This window comes from Tetrao urogallus, assembly GCF_951394365.1.
Source record: "Tetrao urogallus genome assembly, chromosome: 5".
NCBI classification, from domain to species: Eukaryota; Metazoa; Chordata; class Aves; order Galliformes; family Phasianidae; genus Tetrao; species Tetrao urogallus.
The window spans coordinates 16,519,261-16,534,692 of NC_136818.1; the positions used below are offsets into that span (position 1 = coordinate 16,519,261).

General features: G+C 40.1%; 1 protein-coding gene across 1 annotated transcript in view; it reads left to right on the forward strand.

Annotated features, from left to right (window-relative positions):
* SLC44A3 (solute carrier family 44 member 3) overlaps positions 1-13,616 on the forward strand; it is a gene marked incomplete at both ends in the record, with an annotated part of 37,889 nt that extends 24,273 nt beyond the window's left edge. Inside the window, 5 exons of the mRNA XM_079535829.1 lie at positions 784-867; positions 10,226-10,363; positions 10,837-11,073; positions 12,618-12,732; positions 13,585-13,616. Coding sequence (XP_079391955.1) covers positions 784-867; positions 10,226-10,363; positions 10,837-11,073; positions 12,618-12,732; positions 13,585-13,616 — 606 coding nt within the window. The remainder of the gene's footprint in view (positions 1-783; positions 868-10,225; positions 10,364-10,836; positions 11,074-12,617; positions 12,733-13,584) is intronic.
* Positions 13,617-15,432: the final 1,816 nt, after the last annotated feature.

The following is a 15,432-nucleotide window of genomic DNA, read 5'->3' on the forward strand; positions in this document are numbered from 1 at the left end:
CTCTGAAAAAATAAGGTTAAAAAGACTCAAATATCGCTGAACTGAATTTTCTTTTGGTGAGAAAAACAGCCATTTAAAACTGGAATACTACCAGGGCTACCAAGATATCTCTGTTGTCTCACTTCTGAGCTCTCGATGGAGATGTGGGAGGTAGAGCAGACAGACACTGAGCTTTTCTCCTCTGCTCTTGGCATGATATTAATGTAGATCAATGGCCTGTTCTAGGAAATAGAAGTCTTTTCCTCCTGTCCTGAACCATAATGCATGCTTAGTTCAACATACACACTAGAACTCTGCCTGTTTTTTTTACATTTGTCCATTAGCGTGCCAGTCATTTCAGAACTGTGAAGGGTTTCTTTTTGATAATTGGCAAAAAAAAGTTTGAAACAACCAAACAAAAGGAAAACAAACTGTCTCACTAATCACTGCCAAGTACTCTAAGGGTTACTGACTTGCCTGCCTGTTTTTTTTTTTTTTTCTCTGTGCAGCTGTTAGCTCACCAAGCTGCTTACAGCACTTATTTTCTTTCCTGGAGAGGAATCTTCCATGCACAGGAAGGGAAAAAAAAAAAAAGCTCCCCAAAACCCCTAGACTCAGCTCATCAGTCATTAATAGTGTAGGGTCTGAATTAAAAACAATTCCAGTAATCCAAAAGGAAGTGTCTGCTGTGTAAGTGAATGCTCTGTTGGAAGTCAATCACCTGCAGAGCACGCCTTTCTGAAATGGCAATTTTATTTCAGTCTAATTCTGTGGCCAGTAACCAGACGTTTCATTTTATTGCAGGAAAGTACATGTGCGAAGTGCCTGTTGAAGTGCTGTTTCTGCTGGTTGTGGTGCCAGGAAAGTTGCTTAAGATACGTTAATCAGGTACACTCTGTCATCTCTCTGTCACTCAGCCATCTGCACACCTGTTCTATGAACTGTGTGCTTGCTGGCTTCATTCAGCATGACAAAAGCAACGTGGTGCATTCAAGCCAAAGCTACCTGCTGGCCACCTAAACAAACCAACAGAGTCCTCAAGTGTTGGTAAAGGTTGTTTGTCAGCTCTGTGATGCTTTGTGGCATGCGATGTTGCTGAGTGTGGTGTTCAGAAAAGTTGTTAGCGCAGCTTGAGATGACCCCTCACAGGGCCACCTGCTATTTCTGAAGGTAAGAAGATTAATATCTTGTTGAGTTGTGCCAGGGAGACTATGTCCAGGTGGAAGGAAGCAGTGAAGTAAGAAACCCACCTGGAGGTGTTCTAGTTTAAATGTCCTTAAACTAGACACAAAATTTTTCACCTGAAAGTGCCTATTGAGAAAAATGGAACTCTTGGCTGATTTGTTGTTGAGATACCTGGGAATACAATCTAAGATGAAAAAAAAAACAGATTATATAATATTCTCTGTATTTGAAAGACGTCTTTGTTTTGTTAGCAGTTTTGTTTCAGTAGGGTTTTTGTTGGAAATAGATGATTTCTGAAGTGCAGCAGTTTTTCAGACACTTGATTCCTACTCTTTCCTTCCTGATCCTTTTCTGCAAGTGTATATATACTTTTCCAACCTCTGTATACATCATTGTAAATAGCCAGTTTTTATCAGTCCCCTTTTGTTGTCTCTGGTGGCTGTGGTATTATTAATGTGACAAGGAATCAGATGTTCATGCTGATTCGTAACTCCGTATCTGCTGCTTTCTTTGTTCTCATTGCTGAGAACAGTAGTGCAGTAAACAAGACGATGCCGATAAAGGGTCTGACTTCTCATTCTGAAGTAGGCGCATAAATAAAGCCTACTCTTGGACAACCATGAAAAGAACATTTTTCATTTAGTTCAACCTAGATTAAGTAAGCATTTGTGCAGTAAAATCTCTGCTTCCAGCTGATGAATTTTCCAGACTCACATTTTTTAGGTAGATCTTATGGTCACCAAGTTGGTGAGGAATCTCAGAGTTCGTTTTGACTCCAGGCTTTCCATTTATAGTCACCCTTTCCCCTTGGCTTCCTGCCTTCCAAAGAGATAGCCAGCATCATAGCATTTACTTTCTCCAGCTGTTGTGTGCAGTGTGTTTGTTACAAGGAGAATTAATTACTGTAACGTACTTTCTTTTGTTTCGGAAAGCTGTATTGTAGCTCTTGTTCCCTTAAAAGATTTCCTGTTTCCTAATCTATTGCAGGCAAATTTCTGTTTTTGTACAGGTCATGATTTTTAGTGTAATAATCATAATACTGTGTTTGCTGTTAGATAACTGTTTCAACATCTTTTTGGCGAAGATGATCATGTGCTGTGTGCTGAAAATTGGGTAATTTGAGAGACTAAAAGTGAGAGCAATTTTTTTTTTTTAAGATTCTAAGAGAAATTATATCAGTATGAAGGAGTAATATTATTCTCATGTTATTGTGTTTTGTAGAGTAATTGGTGGTTTTGTTTCTTCTATAAAGAATTTATTCAAGCCTGTTTAAATATATATATGTATTGACTAAGAGTGAAGGTTTTCGTTTCCAAAGGGGGAAAAAGCCCAACAACCATGGCTTTAAGAAGCTTAACATACAGCGTGATTAACAGAAAGGGTGAACTTCAGAGCTCTCACTGAGATCAATGACAGCTTGAAGTTTCACATAGCTGTTGAATGGGGACTTGAGGGCAGGACTTTTGGGGCTTTTAAAAATTGCTTGTACACATTTCTAACATCTTGAACATACTTTTAAGTTTGGATTTTGATTTTGAGTTGAAATTCAGAAATTCAGAACAGCTGTTACAAAAGCTCATCCAAAGCTCACTGTGTGTATTAGCATTCCTTACTGTGCTTTTGCCTTTTATCCTTTTATTCTCCATTGTAATAAGCATATAGTTACCTTGAAAGGTTTTTGGTGGTGGTTTTTTTCACTGTTGTTGTTTTGCTTTAAGGAAAAGAGGAGCCTTCCTCTTCACTTCTGCAGTATTTTCTTCAACCTGTTGTTAGATTGCTTAGATGATTTAAATTCTTTCTGCTCCTTCATTCACGACTTTAATCAAGATTAAACAGAGCCCCTTGTTTCCCCTCTGGGAAACTTGCAGATGAGAAACAGGTGCTGGGGGAAGTAGCACTGGTAACTGTGTGTGAGCTTCTTTCTTCCCGTGTGGTATCAACCAAGTACTGCATTATGATGATGTCAGAGGGACAATGTGCCATTTTTCAGGTGAGATGTAACACAGACTTTAATTGCTGAGTCTGAGGCAACTCCTGTCCAGGCTCAGATAGGTTGTGTTCAGCTCCATTGCAGTTTAACTTGAGCAGGGCTGAAGAGGTCCTCGTTGTGATCTTTGTGTTGTGACATTCGTTGCACTGGATGCTGACCGTTACCATGTTTCCAATGGCAGTGGTTGCAGGAAGGGTAATGTAAACCCAGCGTCCTATTCTGATTGCAGCGTGGGTAATTACATTCTGCCTTCCTAATTTTCTTTTGGATTTGCAACTGGATCCTGTGCTAAACTGTGGTGTCAAGTTGCTATGTGCTGTTAAACAGTTCACTCCTTAAGCTGTTCCATTTCAGTCATGGGCAAAGTGATTCATGTGTGTGTATAATCCATTAGTAACAATTGTAAAGCACTCTGGGTTCTATCTGGATGAAAAGTGCTTTGTGAATATAAAGTCATTATCCTTACTTGACAGTTCTGTTTGCCAACACTTGTCAGAATTACCACAGATTTTTCATCTTCTGGCTCTGATGGTTTCAGTATGTTCCAGATAAATATATCCAATCATCTCGAGTAAAATCTGGGAGACTGAAACTTCTCTTCCACAAAAAGAATATACTGTTTTCTTTATGTGGTTTGGGAGCTACAAGGTCTGTCTGTCTCCTGCTCCCTTAAATGGTGGCGAAGTCTTAACTTTCGATATATCAAAGTGGTCACTTTTTTTCTTTACAGCCTTGTTGCAATGAATATATATGTATATATTTAACAATATATTTCAGGATAATTCTGCTCTTCTCTGTCTGCTTTGGGTCCATCTGCAGCCAGTTGGCAGGCAGCAGTTCCAAAGCACAGCGCGTGGATTTCTGAAGGAGTTGCTGAGCTGTATGTGGTTTCTCTGTTTTCTTCAGTACAGTTGCTTGCTCTGCAGCCTTCGGGCCCTGCGGTAACTGTTAGTGATGAACAGTAGTGACAGCCTGCATTTGCTGGAACTGGGACTTGTCACTGATACTGAAAGCCAGCAAAAGTCTAGTTTAAAAAAAAAAAAAAAAAAAAAAAAAAAAAAAAAAAAGCAACTCCAAAATAAAATCAGAAGTACATCTGTCTAATGGCCATATAACTGTGGTAGCTAATTCCCTTAAACATTGGATGTAAGCCTATCAAGAGGTTGTGTTTAAGTGCCTTCTGGAGAAATGACCTAGATAAAACCAAAATTCAGCATGCTAATGTGAGTACAATTCTTCTGTGCACTGCCAAACACATTGTGCCTCGCCCCATCAAATACTTTTTTCCTCCCAAAAACAATACCTTATTTTAATATTACTGGCAAAATTTCTTGTAGATATTAAGTTAAATTTTCAGTCATCTTGAAAATATTGACTAAAATTGGCTAAAACATTCATCTTCATGAAATCTTGTTTTAAATTTGTCTGTTCTCCCACTAGAAACTTCATGTATGCGGTGACAGGAGATAAATACCGTAGGTCTTTACTTTCTCCGTAGAGTGGCCCATGTGGGGGAAGTAGCTGGATGAGAATTACCTGTTCTTGCTTTGATGTCTTGTGTTGAAGTGGAACCCAGGTGCAGCAGTGGGAACACCCTCCCAGGAGAAAGTTGTTTTGGTTGTACCCCCTGAAAGACAGCTATGGGGAGTACATGACAGAGTAGAAAACAAAGAAAATTGAAAGGTGAGATGTCTTTCAGCAAATGTAACTGCAAATGTAACATAGAATGTAAATAATGGAAAGTTGGGCTTTCTTGACTTGGGGGAAATTTGGGAGGCTACTGTGTGGTTTCTTATTGATGGTGATTAGCCTAAGAATCAGTAGCAACCTTTTCTGTGTTAGCTTCATGTTAACTGGGGAAGTGATGGAATAGAATATTCAGTGTGCTGGTCAAGTACAGGGCAACAGCCTTTAGTTAACGTGGCTGCAGAGGTGTGTTAGATTCAGTCCTAGGGAAGGTATGGGATTAAGTACTGGCACCAGAAAGAGGGATGAATGCCACTGTACAAGTTGCTGGTTATGTAGCCAGGCTCATCTCACAAGATGGGACTAGAATAATATATAAAGGGTAAGAGCAAGCACATTTGCTGTCTCTCATTGCATCAGGAAGAGAAACTGCAAGTTAGGGTAAAAGCCAAGATGAGATTGGCAGAAGAATAAATAGTTGTAAACTGTTCATCAGTAAATATTGTCTGGAAATTGGAAGAAGGATCCTGAGGACTAGAGGGACAAAGGTCTAGAATAGCTCCGAGTATAAGGGCTGGGAGAGGAACCAGCCCTATGTAGTTTAAAGAGGGAGTTTTCCACTTAATATAAGAAATCATGTAGCATAATAACCTGAAATAACCAGGGACTGGAGTGGCTGAATGCCTGCTACAGGTTTTCATGTCTTCATTCTTTCAGTGGGGTCTCACAGGCCCACATTGCTCTATCTTCCTTCCTCCATCTGAAAGCCATGATACAGCTGTCTCACCGGCTCACCAATGGCTTGTACAGCAGCCACAGAAATGTCATTGCCACTTGCTAGCAATAGATTTTGTTTTCTGAGGGGATTCCTATGGCAGCTGTGACATTTGCAGGCTAGGACACGTAAAAGCTCACCTTGAGCTGCATGGCATTGTACTGGCTGTAGGTAGCCAGGGCGGCCCCCAAGAGTTGGCAGCAACAAGAAGATTGGATCAGCCTGAAAATATCAGTAGAGCAGAAAAAGCTGAAATGGGATGTGAGACCAGCATGTCTCCTGCCTCTTTTTTAAGAGGATTCTGTTGCTATGGCAATGCTGTCTTTCCCCAAGCTCATTTTATTGAAGAAAGCCCTGGAGTGGAAGACTGAATTCAGCTGTTTCACAAAGTAGCAATTATTCGGAACAATCAAGGAACTTACGGCCTGTGTCTAAGCCACAGGGCCTTTCTCATGAAATTGGTGGGTCGGTTTTTCCAAGACCCTTGACATTCTGTGTTATGAAGCACAGAAGGATATATTCTTTAAATAGTTTTTTTTTACATGGTGTGGTATTTGGAAATATGTAAACATTCTCATTCCTTATTTATTCATCCCGACACTGAGAAAGCAGTGTCTAGTTCCCAGGCTGCAGGCCAGAAGGGGCTTCTGTTCTTCACAAAGTTGATGATACAGTACCAACTTCCTGGTGCAAGGATGAGGGCTATTATTAACCCATAGTCTCCCACGCTGTCAGTCCCATTACCACTTGCTTGTCTCTGCAGGAGAGGCTGCCACTGTGAAAAATCAGTCCATTAAGCAGGATTTAGATATATGACAGTTGCATTGGGCCGCACTGAACCTGTGCCTAGCTTGGTGTCCTGTCTCCAACAGCGAGTGGAGTGCAGAGATGAGAGTGTTGTTCCCAGTGCAGTTTCTGGATTTGTTTCTGGCCTAGAAACTTTCTGAGCTGAGTGTAGTTTCTCCTCTCGGAGATTCCTTTTCTCTGAACTTTCCACCTCTCCCTTGAACTCATGGGAATTACCAGCAGTTAGAGCATCCTTTGGCCAGAAGCTCGCATCTTACAGACTGCAGTGAGAAGAGCTATCATCTTTTTCCAGATTTGGTTCCTGCTGCTTTATATGCACTCTGCTTAGTCTGTATATTAGAAGAAACAATGAGCATCTAATCCCACCTGCCCTCTCCATGTTTCTCATGCTTTTGTAGTCCTCTTACCACATCCTTCTTCAGTCATTTCTTTTCCAGACAACAGAGTCTGGTGTACTCAGTACTTCCCCAGACAGAAGACATTCCATACCTTTTGGATCATTCCTGCTGCCCTTCTCTCAAACATTTCCAATTCCATTAAAGCTCTTGTGCTTGGGGAAAGAGAATACAACAGCAGGGGAAAAAAAAACAGCACATTTTAATGGTCTATTTCTAAATGATAGCAGACTCGTAGCTAATGGTGCTCTGCCGCTTTAGCCTTCTCAGCTGTCATATTTTTGCAAAGGAATGGGTTGCTGCACATGGCCTACGATACAAAGGCTGCTCTGAAAGTAATGCCTGCTGTGTTGTTACATTGGCTTACAATGTCAGAGGCGAATATTGGTGGTATGGCAGTGTAGGCTGAACCTTCCCACCAATATTCCATTATATTTTGTTGCCATGTGATGAATGGGAGCGGAGGGGCAGTCTGGCAAAATGGGATCTGATACGGAAGTGGGTATGAAGCAAAGGTGTGTCATTGAATTCCTCCATGAGGAAAAAATGGCAGCCCTTGACATTCATTGACTCTTGCTGAACATTTATGGAGATCACACAGTGGGTGTGAGCACAGTGAGGCAGTGGGTGGTGCGTTTCAGTTGCGGTGGCAGTGACAGTGGGTCACCTCCACTGGTGCAGATTGTTATGAGCATGGCATGCAGGTTCTTGTTCATCAGTGGTGAAAATACCTAGCTAGTGATGGTGACTGTGGAAAAATAGTGTTTTGTAGCTGAGAATTTGCTCTGTCAGGTAGTGTTATTGTGTTCTATGTATCTATTGTAATTTTCTTGGAAATAAATATGATGCATTACTTTTGGAGCAGCCTACATTGAAAACAAATGGGGTATATAAACTTCTTAGTCCAAAGTCCAAAATGATTTGCAAATATTGGGACTAGCTTATGCATGTTAGTTATTTCTTGGTGGGTTATCATGAGAAATCATTTCTGCTGCTTGCTGTGCAACTTAGAGTTTTAATGGAAATGTATTTTTCCCTTAAAGGCAGAGGTCGCTTGACTGAATCTTCAGCTTTTACTATTAACATTCTTATTTCACCCATGCCAGTGTCTAGTTTTGCAGCCTTCAGGTACTTCCTTCATTTCTGTGTGTCTTCTGTAATGCAGGCTTACTACCTGCTCGGATGTTAGGAGTGATTGAGACGCGTATGATTTGTTGAGGTGGTAATTGTCTTCAATGCCATTTCTTGTTGCCTGGTTTGTAAATCACAAATGCCAATGCAGGCAGTATTTGCTCTCCAGAATTGTTTTCCAGTTTTTCCAAGATAACTGTTCTAGTTAATAAATATCAGAAATTCTTTTCATTGCACATTCCTCAGATACCGAAGTGGCTAATTCCAGAATGAAAACAAGCAGTTATTTATTTAAAGCTTGGAAGCAGTGTTTGTACAAGTGCACATGCATTTTTAGCATACTTTTTTAATTTTTTAAACATAATTTATTTAATTTATAATGAATACAGAATCTCTGATTAATTAATTGGCAATATGCACACTGAACTCACTGGATCAGGATCTGCTTTGTGAATTCAGCTCTTATGGGACAGAAACAAACCTACAAACCCATTTTTCCACTTTGTGTCTTGATTTCCTGTCTGCTAATGGAGGTGCTGCAAGAGACTTAATTCACAAGGTGTTATAGGTCTGACCATGCTTGAAAGATGCAGGGACAGCTGCAGACAGACAGTGGAGGGCAGCAGCATCAGTGTTAGATGTTGGTGTAGAAAGCAGTTTTTTGTGTTTAGGAAAGAAGTGAACTTGCTTGTTTAAACAGATTTTTATGCAAATATTTGTTTCTGTAGAGCTCAGAGGAATCTTTGTGTTTCTTTTTTTATTTTTATTTTTATTTTTTCTAGGAGTAGATAAAAAAATCTATGGTTCTTATTTACACTATTTCCATCTATTGGGGCACTAGCTGCCATCCCAGTACAATGTTTACAGAATATCACTGCTTAATATACTCTTTGTTTGGCTTACTAATCAGAAGGAAAAATCCTTTGTTAAGTATAAAATAAATAATGTTCAAAATGAAGATACTATAGTATAGTATAGTATACAAAGCATCTGTGTTTAATTTCTTTGTTTCTCTGTAATATTTTAAGGTACAGTAATGTTAGTATAGCTTTGCTACATTACAGAGTATTACAGAAACCGGGCAAAAGTGGACCCTGCAGAATTAATTTTCTCTGCCTTGAAATATCTGAAGGTATTTTATATTTTGATTTATAAGTAAGAAGAAAGATTTATATAAATTTTTTTAACAGAAAGAGTTCTATAGTAGGCCAATGCTCTTTCATCAAACCATTTTTTTTTCCACTGCCATTTGAAGCAAAAAATAATCTTAAGACTTCAGTACATGTCAGGGTATATAAATTCCTTCAGAACCATAATCCCATGCACACTGCAGTTCTTAATGACTGTACACTGTGGTTCTTACTGACTGTAACTATTCTTTTGAGACATAATCCACCTCCTAATACTTAGAGAAAAGGACAACTATTCCTAAAACATGCTGGCAAAGTCCAGCTAACCTTTCGGGTGTCTCAAGTGCTGTTTTTCCTAGCTTGTATTTTGGATGCTATTTCAGGACCTCATTGAGGAGTTCTGTAGATGGAACAGATACGTCCCGTTATACAGAGCAGTTGCTAAAATAATCCAAGATGGTCACCCCTCATCTTGGCAGTTTTCCTTACAAAATTGCCCATACTAAAAAACCATGAGTGCTCCCCTGTCTGCTGTGTTTGTTATTTTTTGTGATGTAAGACTCACCCAGCTAGTCCAGAGTCCTTTAACTGCTCTTCTACAGTCACTGTCACAGTTCTTGTTGTTCATGGAATTACTGTATTTTATGGCTGTGGCCATAAGCTTGAATTTCAGTAGCGTGTGGATAGTCTAAAAGGGTCGTGGCTTTAATCAACTTCTAAATGACTTAGTAACTACTTAGCTAGACTGTTCCACTTACATAGGCTGCCAGCAGTGTTGGGAATAGATTCACAGGGAAAAAGTTGAGATAGCATCGCTTCTGAGAAGTGTTTTGTAACTGTCATTTTTATTAACAAAAGTTAGGGTAGAGAACTTGGGTGTTTCAAAATAAATTGGTTAAAGGTAGGTTTAGAAACCAATCATGTTCTAGCACTTGCTAACAGTGGAAATGATGTAGAAAAAAAGTTTAAAGTTAGTACTTAATTACTGTACTTACTTGAAATAAAATGGTCATATTATTCAAAATAACTCTTTGTATTCATAAAGAAAGTATTTCCAAATCATGTTTCAGACTTTCAATTGTGTTGAAGTAAAGCCTAGATTAAAAGAATCTTTCCTCTCTCATTGCGTTATCTTCTCTCACTTTAGCATGTGTACACAACTACTGCCATAAATGGGACAAATTTCTGTACTTCAGCAAAGGATGCTGTCTTCATTCTGGCAAAGAGTTCTGCTGAACTTGCATCCGTTAGCTGTTTTGGAGATTTTATCATATTTCTAGGAAAGGTAAGTGTAAAAGAAGTAAAAGAAATAAAAAAAGAAGTAAAAGAGTAAAGAAAGTGCTCTTTTGTAAGAATGAAGTGAAAAATCAGGGTCTCGTTCCATTTTTGTGTATCGGAAGTAAATGTCTGTTTTCGTTGAACTCACTGTTAATGCTCAAAGCTGAGTTTGGGAGAGAAAGTAATGTTTGAGGAACTTAATCCTTTTTATAGCCCTTACTGCTATTTGTGTGTGCTGTAGTAGTGTCCTTGGCACCACTCTTGTAGTTTCTATTGCAGAGAGCTTTTGGTAAATGTACAGTAAAAAGTTGCCTCTGCTCTACAAAATAGGCACACTGAATTGAACGCAAAGTGTGGTAACTACATGATGCCAGAACCTGCATAGCCATCTCTCATGGCTGTTGGGATGTACTGTTAAAATATCAGCTGTAATTACTATGTGATTAGCAAGGCTGAATTTCTTTCTCGATGCCCTTACAGGTTTTTGTTGTATGTTTTACTGTTTTTGGAGGATTGATGGCATTTAACTACCACCGGGAGCTGCAAGCTTGGGTAGTTCCTCTGTTGCTGGTTGGATTTTTTGCCTACTTGATGTCCCACAGCTTTCTGTCTGTGTTTGAAGTGACACTGGATACCATGTTCCTCTGCTTTGCTATTGATATGGAAACAAATGATGGATCTGCGGAGAAGCCGTACTTTGTGGACCAGGAACTGCTGGTAAACTTCAGTGATCACAGCAAAGATGCTTGCTTCTAAGCTTTTGGGGAGTTTGTCTTTCCATGGCACCAAGTAATCTGACCCTCATGCCATACTATTTCCTTAGATCAGGGTGGACTCAGGGATGCAAATTATGTATGAATGTATAAACATAAGTAAACGAACTCCCAGTGGTCCCTCCGTGCTATGGTCTGCTGCCTTCTGATGGATCCTGTAGTTTTGAACAAACTTAATTCAAATTTGAGTTGCTCTGCTTCATCCAGGCACAGATTCTTATGCCAAATACCATACTGGGTCTCTTGATTACATCCTTCTGTTGCAGCCTGGTTGTTCTGCCTCTTACTGCGATAATTACTGTGTTGTATTAAAAGCTTTCCACAGAGAATTATTACGTAGCTCATAGTGATGAAGAGCTTTAGTTAACAACTGTATCTGAAGCATTTGAATATACAAATGCCATTATTTTCATATGATGAAAATATTAGAAGAGACAGAAGGTTTTTTTCCCTTTCATACTGTTTTGGCAGTTGTCTTTTTCTTCATGAACCATGTGACAAAATCTTGGTGATTCATGATAAATTCCACAGCCAGAACAGCTCATATGATGTGAATCTTCTGGATGGATTTCTACAGAAAAGCATTAAAAGAACCGGGTGCTTTTTTTTTGTTGTTGTTTGTTTTTGTTTTTAATGCTGCTCTTAGATTCCCGTAAGGTTCCTAGATTTTCATGTAAAAACAAACAAAAAGGAACCAAAAGGCAGCCTCAAGATAGGCTTAACCCTTTTTACAGAGAAAAGCAGATAGATCTTTGGCCTTGATTCAGAACAGTACTTAAGCAAATGTTCTGAATAGGAATATCTTACCTAATGGAAAACTCTGAAGCCTTGACCTTTGTTTTTCTTCCCTTTCTTTTGCCAAATGCTAGAATTCTTCTTAAGCCAGTTCTACATGAAACAAACAGAGGCTTTCCTTTCTCCAGTTTTAGACTTTTTGGTAGCTTTTCTTTAACCCTGGTCTTAATTCCCTATAGTTAGCCGTGCCCTGGAGCCTGGGGTGAGGAGAAGACTTCCCGCAGGGGTGAGCAGCCTTCCCAGCTTTGTATGGAAAAACTGGGGGCAGCACGTCCAAACTCCTCCTCATTGCATAATTAAGAGCACATTGTTCACACAGCCCAGAACTTGGAGTTTCCCAACACATGAAGGCACTGACATGTGACATCTGTGTTTCAGTTGGGTGATAAACATCTGGGGGTGGAAGGGAGGCTCTGGTGGTGGGCGGAGAGCTGGGAGTGATTCAGATGGACAAGGAGTCCCCGTTGCTGCGGCAGGAGAAGTAGTGGGGATTCTTGATTCATTCTCCTCAGCTGCTTTCGCCACCCTTGCTGCCCCTGCTGTCCCTCCCAGTATTACTGTGTCATCCAGCTAGTTGCGTAGTCCCAGGTTAATTATCTTCCTTTACAAGGTGATTGTTTTTTCTTAAGTAATTATTATTTTTTAAATAACGATTGAATTCCCAAATGATCTCACCCTGCTTTCTCTCTGTAGATGTTTGTGAATCAAAATAACAAGTTAACAGACAGGCAAAAACACAGAAGCATGAGACGGGACAGTGAAGATGGGACAGAGCTCCAACCCATGGTGAGGCAGGAGTGCAGGCTGGGTAACTGCCTGCCAGCTGATGTGCTTGTCTTTGTGTCCTGAGAACAGCTGTAGACCGTTACACATGTTTTCTGATGCCTCACAGCAGCCATCATGCTGCATCCCTCTCCCACTTTTCCTTCTATTGCTTTCCCCCCTCAGGAAACCCTCTGCTGGTACATAATGGATGGATCAAATGTTTGTACTCATCTGTCTTCCATTCCCACTCAGTGTGCCCAGCAAAGGATGAGAAAAATGAGACAACAGCAAGGGGGTGGGAGAGTAATGCTGTGTGGGTAGTCCTTCATGTGTCTGCTGTAAGACAAGCCAAAACAGCAGCAGGCCACTTGATAGAAATGTTAAAGTTCTAGAACTCTAATATTAGATCTTAAATGGCTTTCTTCTCCAGGACAAGACATGCCACTCCACCCCCCACCGCCTTCTTTTTCTAGTAGTGCCTATATTTGTTTCTTCTCTTTTATGCTGGGGTAAAAATAACGAGATGCTAGAAGGGAGCACTGCCCTTCCCCCAGGCTTGGGAAGGTCCTGGGAGTAAAGTTCACTGACATCTGAGATGCTGCAAATTGCCCAAGCTGAGGAACTGCCCCAACTAGTTCAGAATTTGGGGTGACTTCAGCCTCTCATTGTTGTAGAAAGGGATGGCTGTACTTGTTCTTTTCATTGTTTGGGTCTGTTTTTGCGTTCTTCAGTAATACTTTGCCAAGCACAGAAACTGGGGAGCTTCTGATCCCTAAGAGAGGATTGAAGATGTCAGACACAAAAGAACCATAATTATTTTCCCAGTTTACTTTTACAGACATATAAATGCAGTTACAGGACTACACATTACTTGCCTACTTTTTTCTCTTTGTAGACTTGAATGGGAAATGCATTGGGAAGTACTAAAGCAGATCAGCAAGAGCAGAAACAGTTGCAGAAAAAAAGTAAAGGTTACCAACAACCCTGGACAAAGTAACAGTTCTGTAAATCTCTGCTGTACCCTCTGCACTGCTAAAATAATCTGTTTGCATGAATAATGTGTTTTGTGTCAGCACACCTGATTTTTATTAATAGTATTGTTACAACGGTGTATCAAAGTTGTTAATAAACAAATTTCTTGTAAGTTTCTATGCCATCTAACTTAAATACAGAATTGACAGGTCTCGAGCTGCCCTTTTTATCTTCGTGGTGTGTCATTTAACGTGGATTTGTTTTTGAAGTTTGTAGTTGGACTGTGTCTATAAAACAATTTTTTATGGAGTCCACCTTGTTCTGGGCAGGGGGGTAGTTCTAGATTTTACTCAGTTGAGCATGATTGTATTCTTCCTTTTAAAACTCCTTTAACTGTTTGTTTGAAGTGAGGTTTCAGGTAGGAAAATTACTTGAACCAGGGATTTCAGTGTAGTACACATCAGTGTAGGAAGTAAGACACTGCTGCAGGTAAGTGACTCAAATGGTCCATAATGGTCTCGTAACAGAATAGCTTGCTAAACCTTTGATTAGTCACAGCTTGGAAGTGACATACAGAAAATCAAAGCTCATTGGTGCTCTGAATGCCAGATCTGTTTTCATCTGGATACTTCGTCTGATCTGCTGCTGAAAAGAGTTGCCTGCCAGGAGATGCTCAGAAATACTTGCTTCTGATTCCTCTAATATGAGCTGCTTCAACAAGTCAAAGGATAAGTGATAGATGATGAGAAGGGAAAAGGAAGATTAATTAATTTCTAGCTGGTAGGTGAAGTTGGATGGGGCCCTGGACAATCTGAACTAGTACTTGATCTAGGGGCTGGCAGCCCTGCTGGCTGGTGCAAGGGGGTTGGAACATGGTGATCCTTGAGGTCAGGCCATTCTACGATTCTGTGATTTTTGAAGTTTCAATTACTACAGAATGGAGTTTTCTTCTGTTTGTATTCATGCTTATGCTGCATGTCTTAGCCCCTGACTTGGGAACTTGCTGAATGGTGGAAGGAGGGGACATTTTTAGAAGTGTATCTCCATTTATAGATAATCTGTATGTTGGACAATCTCTAAATGATTTCCAGTCTCAGAGGTTCTTTGGTTCTGTTCATTGCAATTATTGATTCAGTATCGCTGCCTCCAGTGCAGCTGCTGTGTGGGGAAAGGACTTCTAGATGATTACTAAGTTCGTTTTGCTTTTTAAAGAAGGAAGTTAATGAATTTCCCAGTTAAATTATATTTGAGTGTATTTCATGTAAGCAGTGTTGTAGCCAAAGAGTTACAGCTGTGACAATCTCTTGGTTTCAGAGGATAGTTCAGAGTGCATACCTTTTAACTAAGTTAGTCCTTTTAACTTAAATAGCTTTCAGGTGTGACATGAGACTTCCTAATCATACACATGCTGCTAGTCATTATGTCAACAGCCTCCAAATGAAGCATTCCTGCCTGCCACAAATCCTCACCTGAGCTAGAAGAATAAATTACCCTTACAGAAACTGGTTGCTGTTCTGCTTCCCTATAGGATACCATGGTCAGGCAACTAAAGCAGGCTGAAAGTAGAGCTCTTGTGAATGCCATCAGATAATTGTCCAAGCCGCTTTAGGCATTTGCAGTGCCTACCTGGAGAGCAGCCCAATAGTGTGTGGAGCCTTGGAGTGATCGATGCAGTTTCTTGCAGCTACAGGTGACTGGATTCGAAGGAATTGAAGGTATGATTGTAATTTCTTCCCTTAAAGAAACAGGAGCCGGGGCTATTTGAATATCA